Source organism: Heptranchias perlo, chromosome 22 (genome assembly GCF_035084215.1).
Source record: "Heptranchias perlo isolate sHepPer1 chromosome 22, sHepPer1.hap1, whole genome shotgun sequence".
Lineage (NCBI taxonomy): Eukaryota > Metazoa > Chordata > Chondrichthyes > Hexanchiformes > Hexanchidae > Heptranchias > Heptranchias perlo.
In genome coordinates, this window is record NC_090346.1 from 8,545,997 (window position 1) to 8,567,765 (window position 21,769).

The following is a 21,769-nucleotide window of genomic DNA, read 5'->3' on the forward strand; positions in this document are numbered from 1 at the left end:
ATTTTGTTTACCAATATATAAAGTAACCAAGTGGCTGATATTGTATATAACACTGACTGCTTGTCTTGGCTATCTGTTGGTGTATTATTGTGTTTTGTATTGTAAGTTTATCAGATGAAACTGCCCTTATCATTGGAACCGCAGATAAAATTTAAAGAAAAAAACAAAGCACAAAAATATATCCAATTACTCTTCATATCAAATGAATGTTTTTCCCTGGTGAGAGCACAGTGTCAAACGATATCCATGGGAGGATATTGCAAGACTTTGTGATGGAAGAAAATACAGGATGATGTTATTTTGTAAGTCTGGATCAGAACTGATGAAACATTAACTTTATCGATATTTCTCTTTCAGGTTCTGATTGGGCTCCTGTATATTTCCAACATTTTCTCTTGTTTCAGATTTCCTGGAATCCTTGTTTTCTTTTACTCTTATACGATCATTTGATTGACAGACATGTAGTGCAATTTTTCTTTACTGCAAGGCACTTGATAAATATTCTTTGCATATAAGTTATAGAATTTTATACACAATAAACAGACTATACACATTACCGTTCTATCACATATGATGTGGCGTCATGGCTGATTGAAGAGGTGTGTGTCTGCCATTCCATATTAGGTAGTTCCTTAGTTTGCACTGTGACGTAGCGTATTGGTGATGAACCATCGCTGCCGGGTTTCCACTGCAACAGCAAGCTGCGAGCACGAATCTCAGACTGAGGTACTGTCAGATTGGTGGCTGGCTGCGGGCGGTCTGCAAAGAAAAAAGACAGTTTCAAAACAGGTTAAAGTATGCTTGCTGCAATTATCCCTAAATACTATTAGTGTCTCTGTATAGGAACAAAACAAAACTTTTTTAAAAAACTGGGCAGACTCGAGAGCAGTTTTCTGGCACTACCACTTTGAATGGTTACATGACCAGAGCACGTAAGGTGATTCAACTTACCCAACATCTATACCACAAAACACCAAGCGAGAAGATTTCCTCTGTGCGTTACAAGTAACAAAATTAGAAACCCATTTATAAAGGAGGGGTTTAAGATTTAATTGCACATAGTGCACAGAAGAATTATTCCATATAGCTGAAACACACAAGTCTGTGCTAACTAATGTTTTGATTGACATCTAATTTATCATATTTAGAATCCCTATGCACAATATTGAAATATTCATTGTTTTAATCAACTGACAATAGTTTAGAGTGGTGTCAATCAGATTTTGTTGCAATTTTTTTCATGAAAAATCAGTTACCAGATCTGGTTGTACATCCAACAATACCTGCGTACTGATGGGGCTGAATTCACAGTGTTCAACTACAATTCTGGAGAGCTCATGGAAAGACTTCAAATAACCCACAAAAGAAGCTTACAAAATCACAAGGGATAAGGAAGGTTATTCAGCCTATCATAGTTCATCCATCCAGAAGAACCTACTAGTACTTCTATCACAGCACCCAACTGTTTCTTAAATGATTCCAAAGGTTTTTGCCTCCATTGTCCTACCTGAAAGTCCATCCATGTATTGATCGATCTCTCTGTGAAGACCTTCCCACAATCAGTCCTAAATTTGCCTCGCCCTGGTTTGAGTGTGTGGTCCCTTGTCCTGCTGTCATTATTTAACTTGAAGTGTTCCAGATTTACCTTTTCTATATCAATTACTACTTTGTACATCGATATCAGGCCCCCTTATTCACTCCTTTCAAGGCTGAAGAGCACACCTTTCTTCAATCTTGCCTCAGATACTAAGAATCAGCCTTGTGATTCTTCTCTGAACCACCTCTAAGGTTTGAATGTTTTCCTTCTGTCTGGATAATCAGAATTGGGCAGAGTGTACAAGATGTGGTCTGACCAGAACATGGCATAGTGTTAATGAGGCATCCTTTGACTTGTACTCTACAGATCTGGCCAAATAATTCAAAATTCTATTTGCTTTGCTGATCGTTGGTCCACAGGATTGGATATGTTAACAGGAGAGTCTAACTGGCTTAGATCTCTTTCAACTTCACCCCTAGCTTTTTCAACACCATTTACTTTAAATTAAATGAATGATTGAAATTATAATTTTCTAAGAATGATTAAATTGTAAAAAGACTGACTGAAATCTTTGCACTCAGGCTCTGAAAGTCTCAGAGCGATCCTCTTAGAAAGTCAAATGTGGAGTAATTGGACTATAACGGTAAATGGCCTTTCAGCTCATCTAAAATTTTAATAATTTGGCCCATTGGTTTCACTGGATGTAATAATACTAATTGAAATTCAAAGGGAATTATAACGAAATTCACAGCTAGTCTCTGCTAACTGAAGTGTGCCATTGACTGTCCAAAGCCCATTGTGACTCGATGTTTTGGCTCATAGCATGGCCTCCCTGTGTCATGTGCCTTCATCGATTTTCATAGATAAATATCAAGTAAGGAACACTTTTTTAGAAGTAATATTTGATGTGATTGATTTTGTTTGGAGTGTTGTGCATGAGCAATACACAGGTTATTGATTGAATATGTGTAAAGGAACCTTAATCATGGTGCAGTGACCAGTTTTTTTATGGTTCAGCTCACATTCATCTCTCAATCTGCTCATCCAGGATTCAGTAAAAAAACAGTGCAGCATTTTATTCCATTTTGGTTTGTCACTGATGCCTTTCTGTTGGCATCATTTGCCACCAGGAAAGTGTTAACCTTCAGCAGCAGTAAGCACACAAACTGCAACACGAAATGATGCAACAAAAAGTACTCCATGTCCTCCTACAAGCTTGGCAGCACGCACCTGACTATTTCTCAATTTATCCCATCTTCTCTCCTGCTCTTTTCAACCTTAATAGTGTGCTGCACCATGGGCATTGGCCCTCAACTAGCTACTCAATTAAAAAGATTTTGCCTCTCAACTCTCTCTCAAAATTTTTCATCATGAGGCTTGCCGGCTGTGGAAAGAATGCTACTTGCTAATGATAATTAGGTAGGCTAAACAGCACCAGCTGTTAAACTAGTGCTCCAAAACAGAGAACCCAAGGTTCAATTCCAATCTTTTTTTTTAAGTTTCTTCTCTTCTCTCCTGAAGGTGCTGCCTAATGTTGAGGGCATGGTTCCATGATCATTGGCAAAGCCTTTTTAAAGAAATACATTTTGTGGGGGCGGAGGGGATGATAGAAAAAAAACTTGCTGTATAACGCCCTGTGATATCTCAGAAATATTTCGAAACACTTCAATGAAGTACTTTGAAGTTCAGCAACTGTTGCAACCTAGGCAGACGCTGCAGCCATTTAGTCCACAGCAAGATCCCACAAACAGCGAAGAGATCAATGAGAAGTTCATTTGTTCTTAGTTGCTTTGGTTAAAGGAGGAATGTTGACTAGGATTCCAGCAGAAATGCCTGCTCTTCTTCAGTCTTTAACATCCATCAGATGAAGCAGACGGGACCTTAGTTAATGTCTCATCTGTAGATCTTTACTGAAGTGTCAGTCTAATTTATGTGCTAGAGTTGAAGTTGTCAGTCTAAAGAGACCCAGATAGGCCCATGCTGTGGGTTTTGTTCAACAATCCTCAATTTATCTTCTGAGGGTAGGGGCACAATCCGGGCATGTACACCTTCTTCAGAAAATTTTAATTTGATACTTTATTTTTTAGCATTTTGGAGTTGTTCTTGACTTAATAATGCTGATGAAGTGTCATCTTTGAATTGGCAGATAACTTATTTAATTTTTTATTTGTAATAGGAACAAAAAAATAAGAGAGCGGTCCCAAAACAGAACCCCGTATGACACTGCTACCCACTTCCAACCACTCTGAGAAACGTCCCTTAACTCCTACTCTTGTATAACCTAAATATAGATCACTTTATTTTCTACTCAGTGGTCTTCACATTACACCCTATAACTCCATTTGTGTTCCCTATAGTCACCTCAGATTGATTGTGCATTTTTAGTGAGTTGTCAACTATTACCCCCACATCTCTCTCTCGATCCAGATACCTGCATAGCTTAAATAAACCAAAATAATTTAATCCATTAACAAAATTTGATTATTAACAAACAAAACTATATTGAGCTCATTTTTGACTTTAAAAGTTTTAAAAAAGTTATATGTACTACAGGATACATCTTTCAAAAGCTTATTAATAACGATAGCTTGTTTTATTTGTGCAACATACAAATGCTCCAAAATAATGTACACAAAATATTCATGTTCTGCTCAAATTGTCAAATTTAAAATTTATAAGAGTAGCACAATTTTACAAACTCTTTACAGATGATGCAAGAAGTCTATGAGGACATGCTCCATAGTACAATGAGAACCCATGTATGAAACATAAGACAACCTAGAAAATGTACTTCAGATGACATATGGAGACTAGACGAATATAAATTATGAGAAACTCTTTCCTTCACAAAATTTGCATTTTTATCTTGTTTTAAATGAATCTTTTCACGAAGACTGAGATGTTATTCCCATTAAAGATAGAAAACATCGTATGTTATTATCATATTACATCTTTAAAACGAATTGCACACAATTTCTTTAGGGGAAGGCTGAATGCATAACTTTTGTGTGGTACTTCATAAGGTTATTTCACTGCCGAGATTTTTAATTATATCAGATGGCTTCTCTGGAACTGTACCATTCTCTTGCTGTGATTCTGAACATTAAATGAGTTAGCGGGCTATCTGTGCAGAAAAGGCCAGATCTGGGATTGATCAGTCAATATCACAAGATCTTTAGGGAACACTGAATTTTTGTAATTTTGGTTGACTAATCTATTTACACTCCTACTGGCTGTTAATGACATTTCTATCTGTTTTCTGCTTTCTAATTTTATTTATTTTAAATAAATACTTGATTTTCTTCATCCTGCCACCCTATTTTATATGTGATTGCACTGGTTAACAAGAGGGCATTTTAAAAAATCATTCCTGAGATATGGGCGTCACTAGCAAGGCTGACATTTATTGCCCATCCCTTGTTGTCCTTGAGAAAGTGGTGGTGAGCCTTCTTTTTGAACCGCTGCAGTCTGTGTAATGAAGGTGCTCCCACAGTGCTGTTAGCTGGTGAGTTCCAGGATTTTGACCTAGCGATGATGAAGGAATGGGTGATATATGCCCAGGTCAGGATGGTCTGTGACTTGGAGGGGAACTTGGAGATGATGATGTAAACTGTGTAAACATGAGGGGTGAATTTCCACTGAGTTTCCCAATTGTCAGCCTTAACTTTGGCAGAAGGTCCATGGAAACCTCGTAGAAACATTGTAAGCTCTGTTTATGCCCTTTCTGCGGTTCTTCTGCTGAGTTTAAGGCTGACAATCTGGAAAACCCCTATGGAAATTCACACTTCGTGTTCATACTGTGGTCTGGGATGCATAGTTCAGATGTGCAGCTTCCAACTGTTGGGGGTTTCACTTCCAATGTTCAGGCGATCCATAGCTTGATCACTGGTAAGAATCCCAACTTACTTACTAACTTTAGCATTGCCATGAAGCAGAAATGACTTTGCTGAACTGTTAAAGATGCTGTGTTAATTAATGAACCTTTAGTCTAAACCTCTGATGACCTCTGTTTTCAGAGCAGAATGGCCGATACATGGCATCAGACTGGAAATTTCAATTCTGAGGTGCCCATGGACACTGGAACCATTTAAGAGTTGGCTAAAGGCTATACTGGGGAAACAGTAGAGTTGGTAACCTGGAAAAGATGATCAAATGGACTGAAGGGCTTCTTCATCTTGTGATCTTTGATAATGTAGAGAATTTAAACATTATATCAACATGGTAAATAACCTTTCTTTATTTTTGCAAAGGTGGAGTGGAGGACATTGTCAGTATGATACCGAGGAACCTTGCATTGCTATCAGCCACTGACTATATTGGAATTAAAGGCCTTCAGTAGATGCAGAACAACAATTATTCCAATCACCAGCAAATTTACAATATTCCTCCAATTATACTTTGGAATACATGTGAAGGTCATGAAATATTTGCTTATTTTGAAAGTTACGTAAGAAATTCAGTACTCAGTGTTGAAAAAGCTAACAATACGCACAAAGCCTGACACTTTACCTCTAGTTTCTGTGGTGATCACTACAGCCTCCACTGGCTCCCCCCAGCCCTGACGTGTCTTCGCAGATACACGGAAGGCATATGGAGACTCGGGCATCAATTTTGTTGCAGAGTACTGCCGGACATTGGAACTGACTTCTGTGGTGATGAATTTGTTTGGTTCAGCAGTTGCCAGACGGTAAGCTATCTGGTAACCTGCAAAAATGAATACAAATCTATATTGCAGTTTAATTTAGTATTGCGATTTGCCAGGAAGACCGTAAAAAGGATTACAAAGATAAATCATAGCACAGATCTGGCATAATGTTACATAATCACTTTTTAAAAAACTCTTTGCTTTTAGAATTCTGTAACAGTATGATGCAATGCATTTACACAGCATCTTATAACATCCTTAGGATGTCCCGAAGTACATCTACAGTTCAATAAAACTGTGAGCACATTATAGCATGATGATTTGATGTTCATTTTCGCCACTCCAATTTTCTGTTCTCCTGAAGGCAATGACTCATGCTAAGGTACCAACCACCCTCCAGCACCTTGTCCAAATGGCTAATTGTCACGTGTGAGCCCAAATAGTGAGCACTGGTAGGTTATCAGACTGTGGGTGACATCAGTGATAGTCCCAGTTCTGTCCTCATCTTATGTTCACATTTTCATGGATGAGTCACTGGATAGCAGGCAGGAGCAGGAGCCGTAGTTCAATTTTCCCTCTCTAGCTCAGTTTTGAGGCCAGTTGTAACCTCCTCATCGTGTCTCTGGCTAAGATCAGCTAATACAGTACAGGCTGGGATCAAAACTGACGACTCTTCTGAATTCTGGCTCAGTTCCATGCAGGGGGATGGGATACAGAGTGGAGCTACAATAGGGGGTGATGTGCAGCCAAATATAGAGAAAAAAACAAGTCAGCTTGGAAGACAGGGCAAATATGTGAGGGCAAGGCTGGATGGCATCTATTTTAATGCAAGGAGTCTTGCGAATAAGGTGGATGAACTGAAGGTGTTGATAAACACATGGGAGTATGATATTGTTGCTGTCACAGAGACATGGTTGAGGGAGGGGCAAGACTGGCAGCTCAATATTCCGGGGTACAGGATCTTCAGGCGAGACAGAGGGGGAGGTATAAGAGGAGGGGGGGTCGCAATATTAATTAAAGAATCAATTACTGCCATAAGGAGGGATGATATATTAGCAGGTTCCTCTAATGAGGCCATATGGGTGGAGCTTAAAAAATAAAAGGGGGCAAGCACTTTGATGGGAGTGTACTATAGGCCCCCAAACAGTCAGGGGGAGATAGAGGAACAGATATGTAGGCAAATCTCAGAAAATTGTGCAAATAATAGGGTAATAATAGTGGGGGATTTCAACTTCCCCAATATTAACTGGGATACTCAGAGTGTAAAAGGCTTAGAGGGTACAAAATTCTTAACGTGCATCCAGGAGAGCTTTTTGAGCCAGCATGCAGAAAGTCCTACAAGAGAGGGGGCGGTACTGGACCTAATTCTAGGGAATGTGGCCGGCCAAGTGGAAGAAGTGCTAGTAGGTGAGCACTTTGGTGACAGTGACCATAATTTGGTGAGATTTAAGGTGGTCATGGAAAAGGACAGGGAGGGGCCGGAAATAAAGGTTCTAAATTGGGGGAAGGCCGATTTTAATAGGATAAGGCAGGATCTGGCCAAAATGGACTGGGATCAGCTGCTTGTAGGAAAATCCGCATCGGAGCAATGGGAGTCTTTCAGAAGGGAGATTGAGACCATACAATGGCAACATGTTCCCGTAAAGGTCAAGGGTGGTTCCAAGAACTCCAGGGAACCTTGGATGTCAGGGGATATACGAGAATGGATTAGGAAAAAAAGGAGGGCTTTTGGCAGATACAAAAGGCTAAAGACGGAGGAAGCCCTAGAGGAGTACAAAAAGTGCAGGGGGATACTTAAAAAAGAAATTAGGAGATCAAGGAGGGGCCATGAAATAACACTGGCGAGCAAAATAAAGGAAAATCCTAAGATGTTTTATAAGTATATTAAGGGTAAGAGGATGACTAGGGAAAAAATAGGGCCCATTAGGGACAAAAATGGCAATCTGTGTGTGGAGCCGGCAGATGTAGGAGGGGTTCTAAATGAATTTTTTGCATCTGTTTTCACTATGGAGAAGGACGATGTAGACATAGAAATACGGCAGGGGGACTGTGATATACTCGAACATATTAACATCGAGCGGGAGGAGGTATTGGCGGTTTTAGCAGGCCTAAAAATGGATAAATCCCCAGGCCCGGACGAAATGTATCCCAGGCTACTGTGTGAGGCAAAGGAGGAGATTGCGGGGGCTCTGACACATATATTCAGAACCTCTCTGGCCACAGGGGATGTGCCAGAGGACTGGAGAACCGCTAATGTAATACCATTATTCAAGAAGGGGAGTAGGGAAAAACCGGGGAACTACAGGCCAGTGAGCCTAACATCAGTGGTAGGAAAATTATTGGAAAAAATTCTGAAGGACAAAATTAGTCTCCACTTGGAGAAGCAAGGATTAATCAGGGATAGTCAACATGGCTTTGTCAAGGGAAGATCATGTCTGACTAATTTGATTGAATTTTTTGAGGGGGTGACTAGGCGTGTGGATGAGGGTAACGCAGTGGATGTGGTATACATGGATTTCAGTAAGGCCTTCGATAAAGTCCCGCACAGGAGACTGGTCAAGAAGGTACGAGCCCATGGAATCCAGGGTGCCTTGGCACTTTGGATACAAAACTGGCTTAGTGGCAGAAGGCAGAGGGTGATGGTCGAAGGTTGTTTTTGTGACTGGAAGCCTGTGGCCAGTGGGGTACCACAGGGATCGGTGCTGGGCCCCTTGCTGTTTGTGGTCTACATTAATGACTTGGATATGAATGTAAAAGGTATGATCAGTAAGTTCGCTGATGATACAAAAATTGGTAGGGTGGTAAATAGCGAGGAGGATAGCCTCAGTCTGTAGGACGATATAGATGGGTTGGTCAGATGGGCGGAACAGTGGCAAATGGAATTTAACCCGGAAAAGTGCGAGGTGATGCACTTTGGAGGGACTAACAAGGCAAGGGAATACACAATGAATGGGAGGACCCTAGGCAAGACAGAGGGTCAGAGGGATCTTGGTGTGCAAGTTCACAGATCCCTGAAGGCGGCGGAACAGGTAGATAAGGTGGTAAAGAAGGCATATGGGATACTTGCCTTTATTAGCCGAGGCATAGAATATAAGAGCAAGGAGGTTATGATGGAGCTGTATAAAACACTGGTTAGGCCACAGCTGGAGTACTGTGTGCAGTTCTGGTCGCCACACTACAGGAAGGATGTGATCGCTTTGGAGAGGGTGCAGAGGAGATTCACCAGGATGTTACCAGGGCTGGAGCGCTTCAGCTATGAAGAGAGACTGGGAAGATTGGGTTTGTTTTCCTTGGAGCAGAGGAGGCTGAGGGGGGACATGATTGAGGTGTACAAAATTATGAGGGGCACAGATAGGATGGATACTAAGGAGCTTTTTCCCTTCGTTGAGGGTACTATAACAAGGGGACATAGATTCAAGGTAAAAGGCGGGAGGTTTAGAGGGGATTTGAGAAAGAACTTTTTCACCCAGAGGGTGGTTGGAGTCTGGAACTCACTGCCTGAAAGGGTTGTGGAGGCAGGAACCCTCACAACATTCAAGAAGCATTTGGATGAGCACTTGAAATGCCATAGCATACAAGGCTACGGACCAAATGCTGGAATATGGGATTAGAGTAGACAGGGCTGATGGCCGGCGCGGACACGATGGGCCGAAGGGCCTCTATCCGTGCTGTATAACTCTATGACTCTATGACTCTATTTATTATTTGAACAATCAGGGGAAATGTGGTGCCCCGTGCTGGTTATTGCAGCAATGGGCGGACGATTCAATCAAAATACATCATTTAAATTGTCTGGCACCTTACAAATATGATGGAAGGAAAGAGATTCTTTCCCCAAGATAGATTTACTGTTAAACACTACATGCATTCTCATTGGTCAGGCCAGGAAGAGTAATGGTAATGCTTTAAATGTGTCAGAGCAATTTGGACCAGCAATAAAAAGGCAACATAGGGGTGATAGAAGAGGCACAAGTATGAGCGAGGATAGAAAAGAAGGAACTTAAACAAAGGGGTGATTAAGTAAGTGATTATATTTCGTCTGACACACCGCTTTCAGGAGACTGCCAGTTTGTCTGCATTGGTATTGAAGAAAAGAGGAACATATGTTCAGAAATTTGTCCTGATTGAGATGGAGCAAATATATGATTCACTCCAACTGTGCAATGCACCACAAATTGGCAGGAGAGCTTAGTGCTTCATTACCAGAATGTACCTTCTGGTTACATAGAAGAGATCAATCAACTTTCCCAAGAAAAGGAGAACCAAATTCTGTTTGATTTGTCAGGTCATTATGATTACTAAAAAAACTGTCCTTTTCTCTCTTGGACCAGTGTTTGAACATAATCCAGAGGGAGAAGATAAGGGTCCTCTCAATCTGATGGACATTGGGTTCTACATCAAACAAATCTCAACCCAATTTCCAGTGGACATGATTTGACTGAACAAAACTTCATATTTCATCTTAATTGGTCATCAATCCAGCAAAATCGTTCAGAGACCGTCTAAAAGGGTAAAGAGTTCAAGAGCATGGAGTGTCTGGTGCAGCTTGGATGTGCTGCTCTGAGGCTGGTTCTGAAGTACATTCTTGGAGCAGTGTTGGGGAAGCTCTCCGATGTAACAAATCCATGCCTCATTTGACCTAGGGATTCTTTACACCGTGCCGATTGTGATGCTCACTTTTGTCTGATGCATTTCTTTAATAATTTTGGAGCTAATTTTTTTCTCAATTGCTCATGTGTTCTTTGTTTAGAATTAAATCAAGAAAAAAAAAAGTACTGCAAAAGCCTATGGGTGGCTTACTACACACATATGATACCTCAGAGCCATTCTGCAATTGGAAGAACTTGCTGTACACAGATTTCAGGTGAATGTTTCTGGCAGTCACCAACAATACCAGTCCAAGTGGGACTGCTCCAACTCCCCAATGACTTACTTTTGTAGCTTGTGTTTGGAAGTGTGATTTTTACACCATGGATGTTAGTTTTTGCTCTCTCCCTGGGGCTTGTGTTGAATGAGAGGCTGATACATCTTTATGGCAGATTTTAAAAACTGAACAGACTTTTTTTTAACTATCAGCAATGTACAAAATCCCCATTGCATTGCTATGGCATCAGAAAATCTTTTGCTGTTCAAATACCAGCAAATGTCCAGGCAATTTCATGGCACTAAAAGACTACAATCTGTTCTTTATTAACATGTCATTTTTAACCCACCCACATAAGATTAAAGTTAAGACAAGTGAAAAAATACTTTTAAACCTTTAGCAGGCCACTGCAAGCAGAGGGAAAACTGACAGTTTGAACCATCATAGTAAGAGAACCCCTTCTTCTGTTCTGAACATTATGACCGAAGAAAACGTGAAGGCAAGTAGTAGTAAGGAGTGGAGATGGAAAAGACTAAGTAAAAGATTACCCAAGACTTCTGGATTAAAAACAGTACAGATTTCTACCCATTTATGTTTTATTCCAGAGTGAATCTGATTTGGATGCAAATTTTGTGTAAAGTCTGTTTGGGACCAAACTACCACAGAAAATCAGATACGGCTGTTGGTCTTACAATAGTATGATTCTGGAGTCCACATACTATAAACTCGGCTCTAGGATTGAGCATGCTAAAAAGATGTCACTATGAACTTTGGAACCTGAACTGATTTGAGTTTACTTCATCAACTTTCTATAGTATATTTTCATATTCTCAGAGTCTTTAATTACACCTGCACTCAAAAACATGAGGTCTGCTTTATTCATTAGACTGCAGTGCGTGATTATTTTTGTAAACTGTAGCTAAGTGCACTGAAAACACTTAACAGTGTAATACACTTTATAACCACTTAGTGTCACTAAAAGACAGCATGTTTGTACTGTTTCTATTTATTTATCTATCAATTATTGATGCAGAGTATCTTGTTGCTCAAAGCACATACATGTTGCTCTGCCATAGCATCCATTTTCAGTGGGACTGTGTAAAACTTTGTTACATATCTTATATACATATGTTATCTTTGGCCAGTATTCACACAGGCCTCAAAGTGGAGACCTCGTAAAATGCTGCATCTCATCGCTGGACGAAAAAAAAATGGAAATATTTATCTGAACCTGTGGTAAGTACACCTTTTAGCTGAGTCCAGAATGGCAATAGCTGTCATGGTAAAGTCTCTCTGCTATCTGTCCCGTGTTTCCTTTTAGTTGATAGAACAAGCATGAGGGCAAATGCTTCAAAGGGGGAAAAAAAATCGGGGGAATAAAAAGTTGGGGGTGATACAAATTTTTTAAAAATGTCAGTATCCATCAGGTTATTCATTAGCATTTATCATAGAGCCTTTCTTCTGGTTTGTATGTTCTCCATCTTACCTAGAATGATGCCATTGGGGTTTTCGGGAGGCTGCCAGACTACTCTCAGTGATGTTAATTGGACCTCCGGGAAAATCAACCTAATGGGGGGACCTGGAACTGAAAATGTTAAAGAGTAAATCATAATATATTCATTGGTTGAACCTTATTCCTTATTTTAAAACACAAATTTTAATTTATTTCATTAACCATTGGCGCCAATTGCAAAGGCAAATCTGTGCTTTGGACTCACCTCCACTGAACTCAAGATGTGACTATCCAAACTAGCAATGAGAGTAGGTCACAATCCCTACAACATTCAAGGCCATTACTTATGGGAGTACGAAACATGCAGTAGAGACACAAACAGTGCATTTTCGTTACAGTATATGCAATTTGAATTATTGACAAATTATATTTCAATTGTGCAATCACTATACATTTCCCTTCACTTTCATTTGCAAGATAATACACACTTAAGAATGTGGTGTTGCAAGGGGTGCAGATGGTAGGTATACCGACATGTTGTCACATGGAGTAGTAGGAAGCAGGCCCAGATCCGGGACTCCCCCACACGATGAGCTCCTAATCTCGGCTACTTCATGCGAGGAGACACTGATGCACTTCTGCTTAGGGAGGAAGGGGAAGTCATAGGGTGAGTTACTCCGAACTGCTCTTGCCCACCTCCCAGCACAGGACTGTGGTCTGGCTTTGGTGGAAGCCTGGAATAAGTCTCTAGCTGTCCTCGTGGCCAGAGATGATGTGTGGCAGAGGAAGAATCCAAGGAGGGGAAGGAGAAGGGAAAAAAATGAAATACTACATTTTTGTAAACAGGTAGATTCCTGTTAGGAAATGAGGTTCAGTTGCGTCAGTTGCTCCCACAAGCATATCTCAAGGTCCTTAAGTTGCAGTTTATCTACTCATAGGAGTAGGAGTAACCCAGGGAGTGCAACAATGAGTCCACTTGATATACAAAGTGGTTATCATATCTTTCGCACATGCCCTCCTTCTTCAATCTTTTTGAAGGCAGACTGAGTTAACACTAGGTGAGATGAGGCTTGACATGAATCATTAAGCTGCTTTATTTCACAGTAAGGTGCACATACAGAGCAACAGTAATGATCAGTTTCATGTAGTTCAATTGGTACAACATACATTTTGTGTAATGATACAAAATAAAGAGCACACCACACTACCCCACATTATTGAATCATCTTACTTGACTTAAATAGGCCTTCTAACCTTCCTCCTCAGCAAAGTTCCTCACAGCTTTCCCTTTAACAAACTTGACTTCTCTTGTAGTGTTTCTGTCTCAAAACGTCCCCCTTTTTGCTGCCTGCCTGCACCGCGTCCTATCCCAGCTTCCAACTTATTTGTTTTCACAGATAGACACAGAGATCAAACAGATTTCCAACACAATTACAAGTGATCAAATTGTTTATTGTTTAGTCTCTGGGGAAACAACTTGCATTTAGCATATTAACCACCTTTCAATTTTTTTTTGGAATTTGTAAGAATACATAGTACTTCAGAAAAAAAACTTAAATTAAAAGTAACTAATTTTCTGAACTCTATGTGGAAAAATGATCAAAAACTCTTGAAATGTGACAGTTCTTAAGTGTGTTTATCATTGTCATGTTTTGATAGTTTTGCCTATTGGCCTGGAAGGGACTTTAAGGCTAATTTATTATTATGATGTTGCTATGAAGATAAATTCGGTTTATTAGGGATTAACTCCCAGAAACACACAAGCTATCTGGAATGTTGTTTACGGCAAATTAGCTGGAATACTAGCCATCTCAGAATCATGTTCCTCGCATACCATATTAATATGAGAGAATGGGTGAGGGTCATCAGCACATTCTAGAGTGGTTCACACCTATATGTTGGATTAGCATTCATTCCTGGAGCACAGTACTCGACCTAGCTAAATAGGCCAGGCTCCTACATCAAAGTGAGGAAGTTCATCATTTAAGGTGGTAGTTTTGATTGGCAGCTCACTGTGTTAGTGCTTGACACACAGAGCTAGGGGAGAAGCAGAGGTTACACTTCTGGCTTTCTCCCTCACTCTTTTCATTCATATGTTACATATAAAATCAATCAGTTTGTTGGTTTGCAGTTGTCCTCGTCTTGCTAGAGTGCTTATCAGTTCACCTTCCGAAAGGTAGGAGAAATGCATGTGAGTGCATGTGTGAAATCACAGTATCCAATAAACACAACGGGATGTCTTGTCATTATGGCATTCGTGTCATGCTATTGCTTAAAGATATCGATTGGGCAGTAAAGCTATTTGGAGAACGGAATTTCTGCTTAAGGGAATGGCTGTAACGCTGAACTTGAGAACATCTAGCACAGAACTGAAATAGGAACAATCAATTTCTATAGTGGCCATTTAAAAAAAAAACTTGGAAGGTAAATATTAAAAGTTGACTTAGGTACATTTCATTTTATCCACATATCAAAGGTCACTGCATTTCAAAGCAATTATGTGAACCACTTTGAGACAATTCAGAGAGGCATGACAAGTTGCTGTATGAATGCAGGTCTTTCACTTTGCAGGGATGTTATATATTGAACTTTTGCATATATTTCAAGAAGATTAGACACTGGAAAGCATGCCAGCCAGTCTTGGCAGGAGTCATGGGGAGTGGAAATACTGGAATGAGTCAAGAGGGGTATGCTGATTGAAGGGTGTCAACACTGTCTAGTTCTTCCTACTTCCAGGTGAAGTTCACAATTTTGTACTTGTTTAGACTGGCAAATGCCTCACAGGCATTTTAACCACATTCAAACAGTGGAGAGAAGAAGAGACGAAGGAGGCAAACTTGCACCATAGTGAAGGGATGTATCATCTTGGTGCAAGCAATGAGAATTGCTCTGAAGTCTATCTAATCTCATGAATTGGCTCTATCAAGTACAAACAAGTCTCAAGATTTTGACAGCTGTATCACTTGATAGCAGAAAAATTACTAATATATAACTTGCATCTTATTAATTAAAACATTTTAAAGTTCATTTTAACAATAAACTTAAACTAACCAAACTGATACAAAGAAGGGGGTCGGCAAGTTTTAGGATATCCAACTTATCATCTTATTTAAATTATCATTTTACTGCCAGTGGAGAGAAGGCCAGAAAGATCACCACCATCACAGAAGCAGTTTTTAAAAATCCTACCTTTCTTTTTCCCCATGATTATAACTAGGTGTCCTGTTTTTAACGGACTTTTACTGGTCATGATGTGTAGATGCTTGTTGGCAGTTGCCCTGTAAGATTGCTTGTTAGATATTGAAAAACTTGTAGGATGAGGAAAGAGTCCAATTTTTGTGCAGTTTATGATATCCATCTGTCAGTAAAAGCAGTTGTAATGACTGCTGTTGGTGTAGGAAAATATCAAATAAATAATTAGATGGATAGATGAACAAGTGTTTTTGTCCCGAGATCATCTCAGGTGATGTCAGGAAATTTTTACACCAAGAATGATCATAGGAACAGGAGTAGGCCATTCAGCCCCTCGAGCCCACTCCGCCATCAGATAAGATCATGGCTGATCTGTGATCTAACTCCATATACCTGCCTTTGGCCCATATCGCTTAATACCTTTGGTTGCCAAAAAGCTATCTATCTCAGATTTAAATTTAGCAATTGAGCTAGTATCAATTGCTGTTTGCGGAAGGGAGTTCCAAACTTCTACCACCCTTTGTGTGTAGAAATGTTTTCTAATCTCGCTCCTGAAAGGTCTGGCTCTAATTTTTAGACTGTGCCCCCTACTCCTAGACTCCCCAACCAGCGGAAATAGTTTCTCTCTATCCATCCTATCTGTTCCCCTTAATATCTTATAAACTTCGATCAGATCACCCCTTAACCTTCTAAACTCGAGAGAATACAACCCCAATTTGTGTAATCTCTCCTCATAACTTAACCCTTGAAGTCCAGGTATCATTCTAGTAAACCTACGCTGCACTCCCTCCAAGGCCAATATGTCCTTCCAAAGGTGCGGTGCCCAGAACTGCTCACAGTACTCCAGGTGCGGTCTAACCAGGATTTTGTACAGCTGCAGCATAACTTCTGCCCCCTTGTGCTCTAGTCCTCTAGATATAAAGGCCAGCATTCCATTAGCCTTATTGATTATTTTCTGCACCTGTTCATGAAACTTCAATGATCTATGTACCTGAACCCCTAAGTCCCTTTGGACGTCCACTGTTTTTAACTTTTTACCATTTAGAAAGTACCCTGTTCTATCCTTTTTTGATCCAAAGTGGATGACCTCACATTTGTCTACATTGAATTCCATTTGCCACAGTTTTGCCCATTCACCTAATCTATCAATATCGCTTTGTAATTTTATGTTTTCATCGACACTGCTTACAATGCCACCAATCTTTGTAAACAATTTTACAACACCAAGTTATAGTCCAACAATTTTTATTTGAAATCTACAAGCTTTCGGAGGCTTCCTCCTTCGTCAGGTAAATGTTTACCTGACGAAGGAGGAAGCCTCCGAAAGCTTGTAGATTTCAAATAAAAATTGTTGGACTATAACTTGGTGTTGTAAAATTGTTTACAATTGTCAACCCCAGTCCATCACCGGCATCTCCACATCATGACCAATCTTTGTGTCATCGGCAAACTTAGATATGTGACTCTGTATGCGTTCATCTAAGTCGTTAATAAATATTGTGAATCATTGAGGCTCCAAGGCAGATCCCTGCGGGACTCCACTAGTCACATCCTGCCAATGTGAGTACTTAGAATCATAGAATCATAGAAGTTTACAACATGGAAACAGGCCCTTCGGCCCAACATGTCCATGTCGCCCGGTTTATACCACTAAGCTAGTCCCAATTGCCTGCACTTGGCCCATATCCCTCTATACCCATCTTACCCATGTAACTGTCAAAATGCTTTTTAAAAGACAAAATTGTACCCGCCTCTACTACTGCCTCTGGCAGCTCGTTCCAGACACTCACCACCCTTTGAGTGAACAAATTGCCCCTCTGGACCCTTTTGTATCTCTCCCCTCTCACCTTAAATCTATGTCCCCTCGTTATAGACTCCCCTAACCTTTGGGAAAAGATTTTGACTATCTACCTTATCTATGCCCCTCATTATTTTATAGACTTCTATAAGATCACCCCTAAACCTCCTACTCTCCAGGGAAAAAAGTCCCAGTCTATCTAACCTCTCCCTATAAGTCAAACCATCAAGTCCCGGTAGCATCCTAGTAAATCTTTTCTGCACTCTTTCTAGTTTAATAATATCCTTTCTATAGTAGGGTGACCAGAACTGTACACAGTATTCCAAGTGTGGCCTTACTAATGTCTTGTACAACTTCAACAAGCCATCCCAACTCCTGTATTCAATGTTCTGACCAATGAAACCAAGCATGCCGAATGCCTTCTTCACCACCCTATCCACCTGTGACTCCACTTTCAAGGAACTATGAACCTGTACTCCTAGATCTCTTTGTTCTATAACTCTCCCCAACGCCCGACCATTAACGGAGTAGGTCCTGGTCTGATTCGATCTACCAAAATGCATCACCTCACATTTATCTAAATTAAACTCCATCTGCCATTCATTGGCCCACTGGCCCAATTTATCAAGATCCCGTTGCAATCCTAGATAACCTTCTTCACTGTCCACAATGCCACCAATCTTGGTGTCATCTGCAAACTTACTAACCATGCCTCCTAAATTCTCATCCAAATCATTAATATAAATAACAAATATCAGCGGACCCAGCACCGATCCCTGAGGCACACCGCTGGTCACAGGCCTCCAGTCTGAAAAACAACCCTCTACAACCACCCTCTGTCTTCTGTCGTCAATCCAATTTTGTATCCAATTGGCTACCTCACCTTGGATCCCGTGAGATTTAACCTTACGTAACAACCTACCATGCGGTATCTTGTCAAAGGCTTTGCTAAAGTCCATGTAGACCACGTCTACTGCACAGCCCTCATCTATCTTCTTGGTTACCCCTTCAAAAAACTCAATCAAATTCGTGAGACATGATTTTCCTCTCACAAAACCATGCTGACTGTTCCTAATCAGTCCCTGCCTCTCCAAATGCCTGTAGATCCTGTCTCTCAGAATACCCTCTAACAACTTACCCACTACAGATGTCAGGCTCACCGGTCTGTAGTTCCCAGGCTTTTCCCTGCCGCCCTTCTTAAACAAAGGCACAACATTTGCTACCCTCCAATCTTCAGGCACCTCACCTGTAGCTGTCGATGATTCAAATATCTCTGCTAGGGGACCCGCAATTTCCTCCCTAACCTCCCATAACTTACCCATTATCCCTACTCTCTGTCTCCTTTCATTCAGCCAACTTCCTAACCAAGTCCGTACTTTTCCCTCGATTCCATGGGCTTCTATTTTAGCTAACAGTCTCTTATGTGGGACTTTATCAAATGCCTTCTGGAAGTCCATATAAATAACATCCATTGACATTCCCCTGACCACTACTTTAGTCGCCTCTTCAAAAAATTCAGTCAGGTTTGTCAGGCATGACCTATCTTTCACAAATCCATGCTGGCTCTCTCTGATTAACTGAAAATTCTTGAGGTGTTCAGTCACCCTATCCTTAATTATAGACTCCAGCATTTTCTCCACAACAGATGTTAGGCTAACTGGTCTATAATTCCCTGGTTTCCCTCTCTCTCCTTTCTTAAAAAGCAGAGTGACATGTGCAATTTTCCAATCTAGAGGGATGGTTCCTGAATCTAGAGAACTTTGAAAGATCAATATGTGAAATGGACTTCCAGGTCGGATAATGGAGGCAGAAACCTTGGAATAATTTAAAAAGTAATTCGATGTTACGATGGAAACACTGGGTGTTTAGTTTTGAATGATTGAGCTTCGATAGGTTGAATAGCCTTCCATATCTATATTTAACTTTTGATCTGTATCCTTCAGAGGTGGAGGAGATTCATGTGTAACTGGTTCACAACTTCAAAGTGAATGAAATTATTCACTGGCATTTGAAGTTGGTTAGAGGAAGCTACTGCAGACATAAGTTCTCCTAGCATGGGGTATATCAATATTGGTCTTATGAGTTTATACAGCTTTTCAGTAAAAATGTCTAAAATTTGTGAGTAAGCTGGATATTTTGAGTCAAATTTTTAATGACCCTTTCAAGGTTATTCAGGTGGTAAAGATGCACCCTGGTCCTGGCCAAGTTGGAATCAGTCAGGTTGTTGAAGATATTGAAAGATTTGGCCATTCTGTAAATCTACGATCAACCCAATGGAGGCAAAGTTTGTACAAACCTAACAGTCTAGCAGTATGCTTTTGGTGATACAGCCCATTAACGTTTGACTTCTATCCTGGCCAGGATGTTACGGCAGATAAGCAGCACTAAACCAGTGCTCAAAAGTCTCAAAAATCAGTGGCCTTTTTGGGGCATCTATCAGAAGTCATTGCTAAACTTTGTGAATGGAAGAGAGATCAGACAAACATCCTCAGCCAAATTGAATCCTAGATCTAACTGAGGACGGATAAACTCGTAATAACAGTCTATCTGAAAGGATAGAAAGCAACTAAGGGCGTTCAGAAGTCCAGGATGCTCCTCCGACCTTCTCATCTGCTGTCTGGGTGGCTTTATTCCGAAGAAAACTTTTAATTTTGTCAAAAAAGGACAAAATTTACTCTCAAGAATTCTAGGCGTGCAGACTTATTTTGAACATTACTATCATCAATTTTGTCCTAAAGGTACAAGGGAGAGAATAATACTGATGTAAATCCAATGGCAAATATCAGCAGTAGCAGGAGCAAATTTGACTTTGTGATTATTAACTTGTCTGCAATTAGCACAATACCTAGATACCATGCAACAGCTACTTTTGAAGCAAAAGAAAAGTCAAGGAGAACTGTAATGGGAAGTGGGAATGGGACATGCCCAGTCCCAGACTTGCTCCAGTTTACAATAGCCAATCAAACTGACCCCACGTGGACAATACAGCTTGAAATAATGCTATGGATTGGCTTGTAATCATCATCATCATGGACAAATAGTACAAAGTTTGAATCTAGTGTAAAAAACTGCCCCAAAGCCAAATCATAGCACAATAGGAAACACACAGGGCCACTCCACACTGTGGAATGGTTTTTACACATTGAGGGAGGTTGGCACCGCAGACATACATCACAATTATAGTCACTGGTCAAACCAGCCACATTTAAGTGGGTTGAACTTCTCAGTCCAATGCCCATTGCGGGGTAAGTCCTTTCGAAAAACCAAGTAACAATGCAATCTGCAAGCTAACATATGGCTGCAACACACTGCAGCTGCCCAGCAATCTCTTTTGTCCCTGTCAAAGCTAACTCATGATTGACCCACTTGTCAATACCACAGACGATTTAATGGGATTGAAATTGTAGCAGTCTACTTAAATTGTTTTCCGATTCAAACAGAGATTAGACCGAATTTCGAGATAGGCTGCTATCATTTTGCTGGTGGGAAAATAGAAAAGAAAACAAAATGAATTAGGCGGAGAGAATTGTAGCAGTTTTAAAAAATTTCCTCTTTTATAGTTTCTGTCTGAATTGATTCTGTGTTTTTATCACTGTGACCTCAGAATCTTCTTGCCTCACATGAAGCTTTGAAATTGATGTCTAAAGTTTTGTTATTTGTCTACTATTATCTCTTTAGTTCACTTTGCACTACAGCTGCCATTACCCCACAACTCAAAGATTCTCCATTCACCAGGCAGGCTAAATCTATGAGTGCAGAGCAAATGGAGTTTAACAATGAAAGTCTTCTGCCAAAGCTGACCCAAACATCTCATGTCATTGCAAAATCCATTTATGATGAGCCTTTCTTACAATCCTTAAATAAATCTTTGATACGAATAGGAGAGATCTGATCAGCAGTATTGTTATAAGCACAAACCTTTTCAGTTTAGTGAATGATCCAAATTCTGTTTATTACACCACTGCTAACTTGGTCTCTCATCCAAGATTGATTTAGGGAATGTAACTGGGACTATTCTTGACATTCTATAAAGATAGATACGACTGCAAAACAAGATCTTTCAACAGACAAGTGGCAGCAACAACAAAAATGCAGCCAGGGGTTATCAGCAGTGTTGTCAATGGCAACAAGATGGCATACATTACAGCTGTTCTCCGATGGCTTGGTTTGATCTAGTCTGCAGCTTTCAGGGGCCATCAGTAAATGTTTTTTTCCATTTTCTAGGAGCTGGCAGATTTGTAGAAAGGCTGTCAAAAAAAGATGGCAGCACGGCTTTCTGA

At 40.3% G+C, this 21,769-nt stretch overlaps 1 protein-coding gene across 3 annotated transcripts in view; it reads right to left on the reverse strand.

Moving 5' to 3' along the window:
• sdk1a (sidekick cell adhesion molecule 1a) overlaps positions 1–21,769 on the reverse strand; it is a 682,245-nt gene that overhangs the window by 59,865 nt on the left and 600,611 nt on the right. For 2 of the 3 annotated variants that reach the window (XM_068002895.1, XM_068002893.1), the window contains 3 exons: positions 12,533–12,631; positions 6,047–6,241; positions 558–759 (listed from right to left, as the gene is read on the reverse strand). In XM_068002895.1, the coding sequence (XP_067858996.1) occupies positions 558–759; positions 6,047–6,241; positions 12,533–12,631 (496 nt within the window). The remainder of the gene's footprint in view (positions 1–557; positions 760–6,046; positions 6,242–12,532; positions 12,632–21,769) is intronic. The other variant, XM_068002894.1, reaches the window with a different exon arrangement.